General features: G+C 37.1%; 1 protein-coding gene across 1 annotated transcript in view; it reads right to left on the reverse strand.

Moving 5' to 3' along the window:
* Nucleotides 1-3,211: 3,211 nt before the first annotated feature.
* LOC148842394 (Metallopeptidase M24 family protein) overlaps nucleotides 3,212-13,881 on the reverse strand; it is a 55,672-nt gene continuing 45,002 nt past the window's right edge. The window contains exons 12-16 of the mRNA XM_088957165.1: nucleotides 6,826-6,879; nucleotides 6,627-6,732; nucleotides 6,426-6,494; nucleotides 5,279-5,422; nucleotides 3,212-3,488 (exon numbers count right to left, since the gene is read on the reverse strand). Coding sequence (XP_088813291.1) covers nucleotides 3,348-3,488; nucleotides 5,279-5,422; nucleotides 6,426-6,494; nucleotides 6,627-6,732; nucleotides 6,826-6,879 — 514 coding nt within the window. The 3' untranslated portion in view covers nucleotides 3,212-3,347. The remainder of the gene's footprint in view (nucleotides 3,489-5,278; nucleotides 5,423-6,425; nucleotides 6,495-6,626; nucleotides 6,733-6,825; nucleotides 6,880-13,881) is intronic.

Below are 13,881 nucleotides of genomic sequence, written 5' to 3' on the forward strand. Positions count from 1 at the left end.
CTAGTTCAAGGCTTTTTGTTTTTTTAGTTTGTAGAGCAATTGTAGATTTTGCCTTTATTCATCATCTCTCAATAGGTGTGGCCGTATCATCTGCTGTCTTCCTACAATTTAAAATTTTCAATTTTTTTCCCTCTCCTGAATACCCTAGAAGTATAGCATCCAACCGCATATTGAGAATATCTTCCTTTAGATTTAAAAAAAAAAACAAGCTTGAAAAATATTTCAAATGTACATACAAATGCCATGCTCTCTAGGCATATACAAGATTTTTGCTTTTAAGTCATGCCTTCTCTAACTCAACAATATGGAGGGCTCTCACTTGGAAGGTGTTGTAAGGGCCATTGTTCTTTTAAGTGTGCAAGATTAGCATTCCGCTTAGATAAATCTCATTGAAAATTTTCATTTTTAATAATCTAATAAGCTTAAAGTTTATAATTTTTATAAGAGATTGATTAATTTCAAATTCCAAACAACAAAAACAGTTTAATTTAGCAATATCTCAAAAGGGCATCCATTTTGTCTCTTCTCGTTTTATAGATAAATCTTAACTATAAAAATTATTAAAAAATAAGACTTCAAATAAATCTTGAGGAAACTAGTTCCTTCCTTTAGGCTATGTTTGGTTTGAAGGAAAAGGTAGGGAAAGAAAGGGAAATATAGGAAAATCTATATAATACTTATAAAGGTTTCCTTACATTTTCCTTCATTTCCCTACTTATCAAACCAAACACAGCAATACTAGAGAGGGGCATATGTGCTACATGTTCAGAAGGGATGATACAGCCATTTAACTGAATGGACCTGAAGCTTGCACCTTTAGATAAAATACTCTAAATTATGATAGGGAAGTGAAATAGAAATCAACAAAAAAAAAATGAAATAAATTATAGTACGAGAAACAAGTGGCGAAGATTGTTAATTTCATGCTGAGACCTACACCTAGAAGATTGAACAGACATACAGATACAGATAGACAGACGAATTATTAACATTCAAGAAACAAATAAAAACGAAGAGATGCAAATGAACTGGACAAAAGAATTAAGAGTTGAGCAAATCTCCTAAAAACGCTGTCTCTGCATGTCATTCTACAAACCAGCGTGAAAGCCATGACCGCAGCAACGAAGTAACGAAGATGCCTAACACAGGAGTTCACATCTGTGCCCCACAATGCCCCACAGCACATCCCTGCTTTATATTGAGAACATCTTTTTATGATGTCTTATCATTTTTCAAATTATCATTAGGAGATATTTCCAATACAAGGTCACGATGTGCTGTGGGGCATTGTGGCACGCAGATGTGAACTCCAATTGCTGTAGGGCATTGTGGAGCACGGATGTGAACTCCTACTACCGGGTCTGGGACTCTGGGGAGGAACACTCCCTGTTGCGCAGCACTGAGAAGTTGAGGTTAAAAAGGAGGAATATGTCTAAGTGTATGCCATATCAAATGCTGGTGTGGGATGTCACCCATACAGCAAACCCATAAGGCTACTGCCTGACTGCCATCCTTTGGTATCCAAGGGACACCTTAGAACACCTTACAACAAGAGAGTGAGGAATCAATAACCACGCAAGAATTAGACAGAAGAATAGTTCAAAGGGGTGTTCAACATGTTATCCAACTATAATTTTGTTCACTTTTCAGAAGCAAAGATGTTGGTTTTATTTTAAGAAATAATTCAAATGCATTTTGTTGTTTCAGTTTTGGAAACAAAAAAAAAATCATATGCGACTAATGTGAGTGAAAACATATTCTATGTTTTTGTTGTAAGAACCAATTTGTTTTTAAAATTTGCAAGAAAAACAATCAGAAAAAGCTTGTGTATAGTTTAGATGTTATTTGCCAACATGAATAGTCTTGTTTCTCAAAACAAAAATAATTGCCACATCAAAAGGATAAAAACAATATTTACAAGTCTATCAATTCATCATCTCTTGTTCAAATATATCTATATCTATACTACTATAAAAGAATGAATTCTGTTTTTTTTTTTATTTTAGAATTTTCACTGGACATTTTCCACCCCTGTTATTTAAACATATAATGGACACAAAGAGGGAATATATATATCCTTTACTCTCACTTCAGAAACTGCCAATTTATAATCATTCAAAAATTGTTCACTTATAACTGTTCAAAAACCGACACGTGCAAATGCACGCAAATGTTTAATAGTATTAGTATAAGAGCGTCTACTTTGCAGGTGTACAAGTATTAATCATAAAAGATATGTTTTTGGATTTAATTTTTATTCCCTGCACAGAACCCAAGTCAAATATCCGCTTAGTATAGCATTATAAACAATAAAGCCATGAGAAGGATTTTGTTCAACATGTGGGGTTCCCTTGGGCCATAAAAATAAATCCAAGTCAAATCAGATTGAAAAGTTTTTTAGACTAAATAGTAAGTACGCTTTAACAATAGCGAACAGTGTATTGGGTTGAAGGGTCTGCAGGTGTTGGCTCCTTGATTGTATTTTCCGATTATGGCTCCCCTTTCTGTCACGACTTCCGGTTTAGTTTTATCCACTTCTACTTGGCTATGGAATGAAACTAATCAACTATGAACAGAAAAAGGCCGTGTACCCAAAGGGCAAAGAAAATTGGAATAAGGTTCAAACAGGAACAAAGATGTGAGTTTGCAATTATTTGATCAATTGAATAACCAATGATTTCAGCTTTCAGATGCATAGAACTAGACATCTTGCAGTAGGGGGGGAGCCAGAAAATTTTTACAAGGGGGCCCAAAACCTAAATGAAATATGGATGGACCATAAGGGGAGGGGGGCAACCATTGAGTTGGAGAGTGGAGGGGAAAATTTACATAAAAAGTTGTAATCATGGTTTTAAAAACAAACCAGTCAGGGAACCGGTTACCGGTTTGAACGATCCAACGTTCAACCTGAACGGTTGGCCCGTTCTGACAAAAATAAAAAATAAATAAATAATTAGAAAATGATCAAAACCGTTCGAAGTGAAGCAGCCAGTTCAGTGGTTTTCTGACCAAAATCAACAGTTTTGGGGGAAAAAGCGGTTTTGGAGGAAAACGGAACCAGTCTGATTTTTCCAGTCCAACCGTCCAGTCCAGTCCGATTTTGAAAAGAGTGGCTGTAAACAATGGAGATTTTCTAAGCCATAGGGGGGCCATGGCTCTCCTGGGTCCCCCCTGGCTCCGCCCATCTTGCAGTGAGTTAACTACATTCATCTTTCCAATGTTATCCAATAAAATTGATAAATTTAACAGCAGTTACTAACAGGGACGTACAATATGTTAGAGACAAATCAAAGGACCAGTAGCCACCACAAATTTATTAGGAAAGACCACTTAAATGAAGCATGACATTACTCAACGCCCTCTCTCGTGTTATCTGTATGGGCAGGTATCTTGTCCAGTGGCCATGGTGCACCGGCCATCACAGCTTCAATTTCCCATGTCTCCCGGGGACACTTGGTGAGATTTTTGCAGCCATTACAAGTAACATACTGGCAAATACAAAAAAGACAGAAAATAAATTGGTTGGATCACTGAAGCAAATAACAGCAGATGCTCAGATGTCATTCTCTTTGGTACCTTGAGGAAAAAATAAATATTCTGCAGGCTTTGTATGAATATAAGAACCAAGCACAAAAAATAACACTATCCCTAGCTTAGACAGACCTCTTTGCACCGAGAATAACAAGAACGTTCCAAGGCTGTGTTTAGTTTGAAGGAATAAGTAGGGAAAGGAAGGGAAATGTAGGGGTTTGTAAGGTTTCCCTACTTTTTCCTTCAAATCAAACACAGCATAAGGAAAAATGTACCTTGACTGGAAGCTTTACTTGATCGGTGTGCGATCCCCATATATTTACAATTGCAATAAGCCAATAATATGCACAAATATTGTATGATCGTTTACGACATTTATTGAGTAATAAACACATACACATACAAATTAAAAAAATAAAGAAAAACATTCACAACACTACTAAATTAAGTCATCAGCTCTCTTTTAAATAAAACTACAAACCATATCACTGCCACGTGCACGATAAGTCGCATGATAAAGTCATTTCGGATCTTATCCTTCTAGTTTTCCCAGTGATCCTTCACAATAATCACATTTCTGCTACACTCGTTTTAAGAAATTTTGTTTCTTGACTGCACAACACAAAATTTTCCTTTTAGCCTAAGTGGTGTTACTATCAAATAGGTTCTGCATGCACTCATCCATTTTTCCCATCCTGCTCTAACTCTACGAAAAAGTCTTCTCTCAATTTTCTTTGTTGTTGTCAACTTTCACAACTTTCTTAAGAAAGAGAAACTTCTCTCTGTAAACCATCCCTATTAAGCCGTGGTGATTGATTAAGTCATCTTCCATATTTTAGGTCTCTTCTCATCCCATTAAAACAGTTTTCAAAACTTCCCTCTAAAAGTCCTTGTTCTTGAGAGTTCCTAATTTTGACAACTCTTGTCCTTTTGTGACAAACCATTTCAGAACCCCTCCAACTTCAACCCCTCCTCCTTTAGTTTACCACCCTAAACACTCATTTAAAGCAGTATGAAAAATTCTATTCCAATCATGAGATATTGAAAATTTTCTCTCTAGAAATCAGGATCCATTGCTTGGTGCAACATAAATTCTTGGGCTGACAAACATGAGAATGCAGGTTTTAGTCTGAAAGTGGCCACTTTGTGCTAAAAAAATGTCAAAGGTTAGGTCTTTTTATTTTATTTTATTTTTTGATAAATAATGTCAAACATTAGGTCTTTATCCAGTCCATCCCTCTCAATACTCCAGATAGCTAGTACAAAGTACATTGGATAATGACCTGTTTTCTTTCTAGAACTTCCTCCAAAAGCCCTAAACTAGATTCCTAATTAAATCAAACAATTCTATAGCCCTAGATAAACCCTCCTCTACCTTCCCTAAACACGTTCCACAAACCAAATTTTCGGATTAATCCCTCAAAAATATTATTTCATTTCAAATTTTCAAATTTCCCTCAAATTTGTAATCAATACAGCCTTGGATCTTACATCACTTCAATTAATCCATTAATGATAAATTGGTAACAGTACAAATAGTAATGCAGAGTCAAGCCCACCTAATACATATACGCATGTGGTCTCCACCATAAAACATGCATGACAAACTGACCATTGAAGATGAACATGTTAATGTGTGGGATTGATTTATTTTGTAGACAGTATTGCAGGAAATGATACTACAGAGTCTACAGTATGAGACTTTATCGATCTTTTATGATTAATAAAAGTTTAACAGAAGCCATACCACATCACTTTCAATTCGGACTCCACCAAAGCTTTTAAATCTGCTAATTTTCTCTTGATTGAAGAATTTTGATGTATTTGAACTCTGCATGGCTGGATCCAGTAGAGCATCAATGAAGTAGCATCCAGGCTCCACGGTTATCACCTGTAGCATAAAATTTCTTAAGTATGTTTTCCATATTTTATGTGTTGTTGCACACATTCCTTGCATGGTTATTAAAATGAAAAAATAATTAGATAGCATTAATTGCAACTCCAAGAATGTTGTAGTCTAGAATATGGTATTGAATAGCTATTATTCATAATGAATATGTTGCTGCATTTTCAATTTTTGCATCACAGATGACAGGCTCTTTTCTTGCATGATGATTTTGGGAAGGATAGTAAGATAATAAGGGAATAGAAAGTGTCAATTATTAAGATAGTGGTTTAGTTAAATGATATGGTTTGGTCATCTGCACTGAAGAACATTACCCACACCCTAAGAAGTATGCTGAAGTAGGATTTCTGTATCCAGCAACAAATGGTCAGTGTAAGGCTTAATTGAGTAAACATTAGTAGCCGTCATCAGATTCTTTTTCCATTTATTGAATAAAAAAGTAGAAAGATAAAGAAAAAGGAATATGCAACCAATTTTAATATGGCAACAAAGCAAGGCACCATCCCACAAGGCTCAAAGAAATCACCTTTCATGACAAGAAAAAGGACTATGGAGTCTGGAAAGAAGGTCAGGCAAAGGTAAGAATCTCTAAAAGAATTCTTTGTAAATCATTTATAGAGACACCTATGAGTTCCTTATTGCTAGGGCCTATGAATAAGCAAGGAAAATTCAAGGACTGTTCCATAATGCTGCAACTTTTTAATTGAGCTCTATCCTAAAAGAAACCAGACAACTACAGTAAAATCTTCCTTTGACAATCATCAGAATGCATTTAGTGACAGCAACAACTACAGTATATTCTTTCTAGCCTTTCGAGTCCCAAACATGTTTGCTTGTTGGTAATTTCCCTTTTCTTGGAACATGTACATGGGATCTAGGCATTAATTTTACATGTACATGCATACACAGCTTTCTACATACTCCTAATGTCCCAATACTAGTTAGAATTTTGGAGGTGAAAGTGCAAAGACATTAGCCTATTACTAACCATGCCCTCTTGGAGTTCTCTAATTGTACGCAAAGCCTTTAAACCTGATTCTTTTGGCCTTTCCATTCCCTGCTAGACATGTAAAACATTAGTGTAGAGAAAAATGTTAAATACAAGAGTTCTCTGGTACAGAAGTTCCATGTCAAAAGGTTATAAAAATTTAAAAATAAAACCAAATATAGCTAAATTAACACCAAAGACCTTAGCATAGCCTCCAGGATCATGTGTATCAATGCCCAAAAAATGTCCCAAACCATGGGGCATGAAAACAGCACCCAATCTTTCGACCATCATGTCATCAACATCACTGGGATAAATGTGCACAGAAAAAGAGTTAGATTATTAAATCCATTTACCATCTTGTTGCATCTATATTAAAATACATTTCTGGAGAAAATACCCAAGAATGAGGCCTTCTATCTTCAGAGACTCAAGAATTATTCTCTCAGCTAATCTGAAACCAGGGCATAAAAAACAGAACAGATTCAAAGTCAATATATAAAAGTATGTCTATGTGTGACCAAGTAGATGCTGAAAACTCTGCAGTTGCTTTGAGTAGGAATCTGCTGAGTTAAAAAAAAAATTAAAGAATGTAGTTTCTTGAAGAGAGAAGGAAGAGAGAAGAAGAAGAAAAGTTGAAAATAAAAGATAGCAATAATCTGGCCGCCCCCTTCACTTATTATTTATACTAAAATAATAGAACAGTACAAAGACAACTATGCCCTTATAGGGCGGCAAAACATAAAACAGCATATATAACACTCAAAAACATAATAAAATTTGGACTCACATAACTACTGTGGTCCCCACCTCCTATCTAACAACTAACATAAAACATCTACTCAGAAAAACTCATAAAACTAATTAATCTTCAACACTCCCCCTCAAGTTGGGAGTAATTGTCACACATTCCCAACTTGCGTAGATCATGTTCAAACTTGTTCTTTGCCACCCCTTTAGTGAGAACATTAGCCAGTTGCAACTCTCAAGAGACATAAGGCAAACAAACTTATCCAGTTGTTACCCTTTCTCTTATAAAGTGTGTATCAACTTCAATGTGTTTTGTCCTATCATGCTGAATTGGATTATGGGCAATATTGATTGCAGCTTCATTGCCACAGTATAACATCATAGGTTCCTCTGCTTTCACCCCAATCTCACTCAAAAGAGATCTAACCCAAAGAAGTTCTGAGACAACATGAGCTATGGATCTATACTCAGCCTATGCACTTGACCTTGCCACAACAGCTTGCTTCTTACTCTTCCAGGAGATCAAGTTTCCACCTACAAAGGTACACACTCCTGATGTAGACCTCCTGTCATCTAAGCATCCTGCCCAGTCTGCATCTGTATATGATTCTAGCTTTAGATTCTCATGATTTGAGAAAATAATGCCTCTGCTAGGGTGCCTTTTCAGATATGCAAGTATTCTCTCAATAGCTTCCCAGCGCTGAACCCGATGTGCATGCATGTACTGACTCACAACACTAACATAAGAAATATCTGGTTGTGTCATACACAAATACAACAGTCAGCCCATCATTCTTTGATATCTCCCCACATCCTTTACCAATTCACCGTCCACACCATTAATTCTGTGATTTGGATCAATAGGAGTGTCTATTGGTTTAGTCCCCAGCTTCCCAGTCTCTCGCAGTAGGTCAAGTACATACTTTCTCTGTGAAATGAAGATCCCATGCTTGTACCTTGCAACTTCAATCCCTAAGAAGTATTTGAGCTCACCAAGATCTTTGATCTCAAATTCTTGCTGCAATGATTTTTTGAGATCATCAATCTCCTCCAGATCATTTCCTATCACCACACTATCATCCACATACATAATCAGGATTGACACCAAAGCATCTCTCCTCTTCACAAAGAGGGTGTAATCAGACTGTGTCTGTGTGTATCCAAAACAGATGAGTGCCCCTCTGAACCTGTCAAACCAAGCCCTTAGTGACTGTTTCAGTCCATACAGAGATATTCTGAGTCTGCACACCTTTCCTTTACCAACATTTTCATAAAAGCTTGTTGGAATGTCCATATATACCTCCTCCTGTAAGTCACCATTGAGGAAAGCATTTTTGACATCAAGCTGAAACAAGGACCATGAATAGGTGGCTGCTAGAGATAAAAGGATACGAATTGAACTCATCTTAACTACAGGTGCAAAGGCTTCCAGATAATCAACACCATAGGTCTGAGTATAGCCTTTTGCTACCAACCTTGCCCTGTACCTCTCTATCTTGCCATCGGCCTTATACTTCACTGTGAATACCCATCGACATCCGACTGTCTCCTTGTCTGGGGGGAGATCAACTATTTCCCAAGTTTGGTTTTTCACCAAAGCATCCATCTCATCTTGCATGGTTGTTTTCCACTCAGGTTTGGAGAGAGCCTTAGTAACATTCCTGGGTATAGACACAGAAACCAGGGAAGAAAGAAAAGTACGGTAGGAGGGTGATAAGGCACTATAGGAAAGATGGTGTGAAATGCAATGGGTTGTACACTTTCTCTTCCCTTACGAAGTGCAATGGGAAGATCAAGGTCAATGGGATCAGCTGCAACAATGGTGTTAAGCACAAAAGCATTATCATCAGAAAACATAACAGGCTCATGCTCAAGAGGAATACCTACAACTGTATCTGCCGAATCTGGAGTTTCAGAAGGACTGACAGAGAGTGTTGTGGGTTGAGGATGTGTGGAGTCAACCATCATTTGCCGGCGTTGATATTGCTGTGAGGCTGCCCGTAGTGGCTCAGGTAATGAAACTGGAGGTGCAAGTGCTAGCTGAACTGATGGTGCAGGTGGTGGTTGAACTGATGGTGCAGGTGGTGGTTGAACTATGGAGGTTTTACAGAAACAGGAAGAATAACAGATTGTGAGTTCTTCTCCCCAAAACTCTCCCCCTGAGGAGAACCACTTGAGAAGAAGAATGTGGATTAAAATAAGGTAACATCCATAGTGACAAATCCGCTCTTTGACACTGGGTCATAACAACAATACCCCTTTTGGTTCTGAGCATACCCAAGAAAAACACATTTCTTGTCCTTAGGATTCAATTTCTTGCGATGAGGGCCAAGAATGTGAACAAAAGAAACACAATCAAAAACCCTCAGAGGTATATGAAATATCTCTCCATGTAGAAAAAGAAGGCTAAATGGCACCTTAAACCCCAAAGTCTGTGAAGAAACACGATTAATCACATGTATGGCTGTAAGAACTGCATCTCCCTAGAACTGCACAAGAACTGAAGCACACACCATAAGACTCCTTGCCACCTCCACAATGTGTTTGTTTTTCCTCTTAGCAACTCCATTCTGTTGTAGTGTATATCTACGACTGCTCTAATGAACTACACCATGTTCTAAGAGATACGTGGTTAAGTCCTTCTCAAAGTACTCTCTGGCATTATCTGATCTAAAAGCCTTAGTTCTCACTCCAAATTGTGTGAGAATCATCTGGTGGAATTGTCGTACTAAGTTAGGAACCTCATCACGTGATCTTATCAAATATATCCAAGAATATCGTATATAATCATCCACAAACAAGAGAAAGTAACAGAATCCTCCCATGGAAGGGATTTGATATGGCCCCCATACATTAGTGTGAACAATATTAAAAGCAAAAGCACTTCTTTTATTACTTGGTTTAAAAGACTGTCTACAATGCTTTCCTAACTGACAACTCTCATACTCCAAAGTAGATAATTGAACAAACTCAAACAACTTTGGGAAAAGACATTTCAAAGAACTAAAAGAAAATTGTCCCAAGCGATTGTGCCAAAGCATAATCTGGTTCACTGACTCTGACCCACTATTACTGCTGCTGCTAACATGATGGCCCTGATGTCTCGGAATCTCATCCAAAAGGTAGACTCCATTCACCTCACGACCACTCCCAATCATCTTCTTTGACTCCAGATCATGCAAAACACAATTACCAGGAAGAAAGGTCACAAAACAATTCAAATTTTTTGTCAAAGAACTAACAAACAGTAGGTCGGTATGAAGTCTAGGGACATGTAAAACAAAAGACAGAGTTATATCATTGGTCACTCTAACTGTCCCCTTCCCAACAATGGGCATATGTGAACCATCTGTTGTAGAGACTTTGTCTCTACTAGAGCACAACTGATAGGAACTGAAAATGGTAGGGGCATTAGTCATATGCTCAGATGCTCCTGAGTCTATAATTCAGGGAGGTCCATCCTTACCTGAAGTGGATGCAAGATTTGCAGTTGCATATGAACTACCTGTATGTGCAAAAGAAGTGGTGTAGTTGGCTCCTGCATTCTGTTGTCCATCTGGAAGGCTAGAGCTGGGTGAATCTTTCTTACTCATAATCTGTCCAAACCTCTCCAATTTTGTTCTCATTGCTGCTACTACAATGGATTCCCAATCAGTTTGGGAGAGAGGGGCTAAAGAGCCTCCTGTAGTGGCTACATTTGCATTTCCCCTATTGTTTCTTATCCGAGCACGCATAAGATTTGGATGAAGCTTCCAACAAGTGTCCCTGGTATGCTTAGGTTTCTTGCAATAATCACACACCAAGTTCTTCTTATCTTCCCTTCTAGTCTCACTACTCCCCCTGTCTCCATTCGACTTAGATTTTGTTGTACCAACCATAGCCGACTAGTCAATCCCAGGCTGTCTCAGCATTACATTCCTCCTACTTTCCTCTCCAGAGACAAAAGCATAGGCCTAAGAGAGTGTCACACCCTCCCTAGAAAGAATATACTGCCTAGCAATGTCAAATTCAGGGTTCAACCCTGCCAAGAACTCAAAAACCCTATTCCTCTCTACCATTCTGTGATAAGTTGTTGCATCATTTACACTTTCCCATAACACAGTTTCTAAGTGATCCATTTCCTGCCATAGGGTTTTCAGTATGGAGAAATTCACAGCAAGAGGTTTTCTCCCTGTTTCATACTTATCACCTGATTTCTTAACTGATAAGCTCTGACTTCATTTTGCTTTTGAGAGTAGGTTTCAGTCACTCCATCCCAAATCTCCTTACTAGTATTAGCCCATAGGAATATTTTTGCAATATGAGGTAACATAGAATTACACAACCAGGACATTACCATGTAATTCTCTTGCACCCATTGGGTGAGATTCCCTATTTTTCCACGGGCATCAATAGCCATCTTAGCTGATTGTGCCCACTCCAAATAATTTGTGCCATCAAGTTTAACTGTAGTAATGATCCCAGACCCAAAAATATCACTACTACCTCCAACACCCAGTCCCACAGTACTAGTAGATTTCATCTCGGTATTCCAACTCTCCATTTTACTTCAAACAGTTCAACAATAAAAAAAAAAAAAGATTGGAGACCTTCAAAAAATAATTTAATATCACAAGCACAGAAACCAACCCTTCCGGAAGAAGAAAACCCTAGCTGGAAGGAAATCTCTCTCCTCCCCACGCCTCCCAACAGAGAGAAGTGACTCGATCACTCCGGAAGGCCTAGAAAATTTCAGAAACCAAACCGCCCTCTTCAGAAAATCAAAAGAAAACTAACACTACCTGGGCACCCATAATCAAATAAAAAACAAAGAGTCCAACTTTTCTGGGACTCTTCCCCATACTCCAGTTCTTCCTTATTTTGATGCCGAACAGTAGGTCACCTTCCTAATGTCTAGATCCCACCAAAAACTCCAAGAACTAGGCAATCTATAGCAGATTGATCAGCCATTTACTACTTCATGCAGTCGGCTGATCAAGGGCTGCATAAGAATGCTTCAAGAAACCCTAGCCGATGCTCTGGTACCAAGTAGGAATCTGCTGAATTAAAAAAATATATGAAAGAAAGTAGTTTCATGAAGAGAGAAGGAAAAGAAGAGAAGTTGAAAAGAAAAGAGAGAAATAATCTGGCCGCCCCCTTCACTTATTATTTATACTAAAATAATAGAACAGTACAAAGACAACTATGCCCTTATAGGGTGGAAAAACATAAAACAGCATATATAACACTCAAAAACATAATAAAATTTGGACTCACATAACTACTGTGGTCCCCACCTCCTATCTAACAACTAACATAAAACATCTACTCAGAAAAACATCATAAAACTAATTAATCAACACTTTGTTTCATAGCTCTCAAGGTGCCAAGACAAAACTAGGTGACCAGGGAGTGGTTAGATGCCTATGCACCTAAACAATAAGTTTTGACAAGTAAAAAAACCCTAAAACCCAAGTTGATTTCTTATTTTGCATAGTAATCAGCAATCATCTATAATGGCAATTAATGACAATATTAATCAAATAACTATGAATTTTATATCAAAACATAGAAAATCATCAAACTCATGAGAAGATAGGAATTTAAATATATCACTTCCAATATTGAAAATATAATATTGCAATGTAATTATAATAATATAGTAAAGCAACTATATTAAAAAAAATAAACTAATGAATATTATCAATACATCCATACTAAAGAGCCTTAAGATAAGTTTTCACATAATTCTTCTTCAAGTAAAGCATTCACATTGTCTATTTAGTTGATCTTAATTTAGACTTTAGAGTGAAAGAGCTAAAAAAAAAAGACAAGAAAAAGCATTCAAATATTAACACAAATAGATGCAGAAAATACTCATGCCTCTCTAAGGGATGCTTGTAATGCCTATATCTTCAGATTTAATAAAATTTAAACTCATTTATCAAAAAAAAAAAGATGCAGAAAATATGAGAATTCAGAGTAGTTAATTGTTATGAATTCATGTAAGGCAAAATGTGTATTACAAAATTCAAAAAATAATAGGAGCAGTCACTAAGATGGGGTAGAGCCCCTGTTTTAGCAAAACAAGAAGTTAATAATAATATTAATAACTAGAATTTTTAAGCTAATACATTAGTAATTATTCAGTGTATGTTCATTTTAATAGAATGAGTCAACCAATTAAAGTATTTTGAGAATGTTGTAAAACACCTGGCATAGAATCTTTACATGCCTGAATGCCTACCTTGTCACCAAGGCATATGCCTAACAAGCTGAGCAAGTGCCTTTTCTAAATTCGTGAACAATGCATTTGGTAACCCACCAAAACCACCTACACACCCACCTAGCTGTCACCTTGACAATTATGCATTGTTTGCTTTGATGTCAAGTACAATGCTCATAAGCATTCAAGTTTGTATGATATGTTTGCCCTAAGCAACAGACATGGAAATGCATATTGGTGCAAGACATGGGCACAAAGCATCAAACAAATGAAACCCAACAGTTGAAAATTATACCTACAGTAATTCAGATAACGCAAGAAAAGAAGAAAAGAGAGAAAGGGAAAGAAGAAGAAAAGAAGAATTCAAACCTCTCTCTCTTGCCCCCATTCATCACTTCTATTAATAATTATAAGTCTAAGTACAATTACTTAGATGCCCTTAATGGGGCGGCCAGCACTAAAGAAATAATTAAAGAAAATAAAAGAAGTCCCATAACTTTT

The sequence above is a fragment of the Nelumbo lutea genome, chromosome 8 (assembly GCF_056320005.1).
Source record: "Nelumbo lutea isolate HS-2025 chromosome 8, American lotus-T2T, whole genome shotgun sequence".
In the NCBI taxonomy this organism is placed as follows: domain Eukaryota; kingdom Viridiplantae; phylum Streptophyta; class Magnoliopsida; order Proteales; family Nelumbonaceae; genus Nelumbo; species Nelumbo lutea.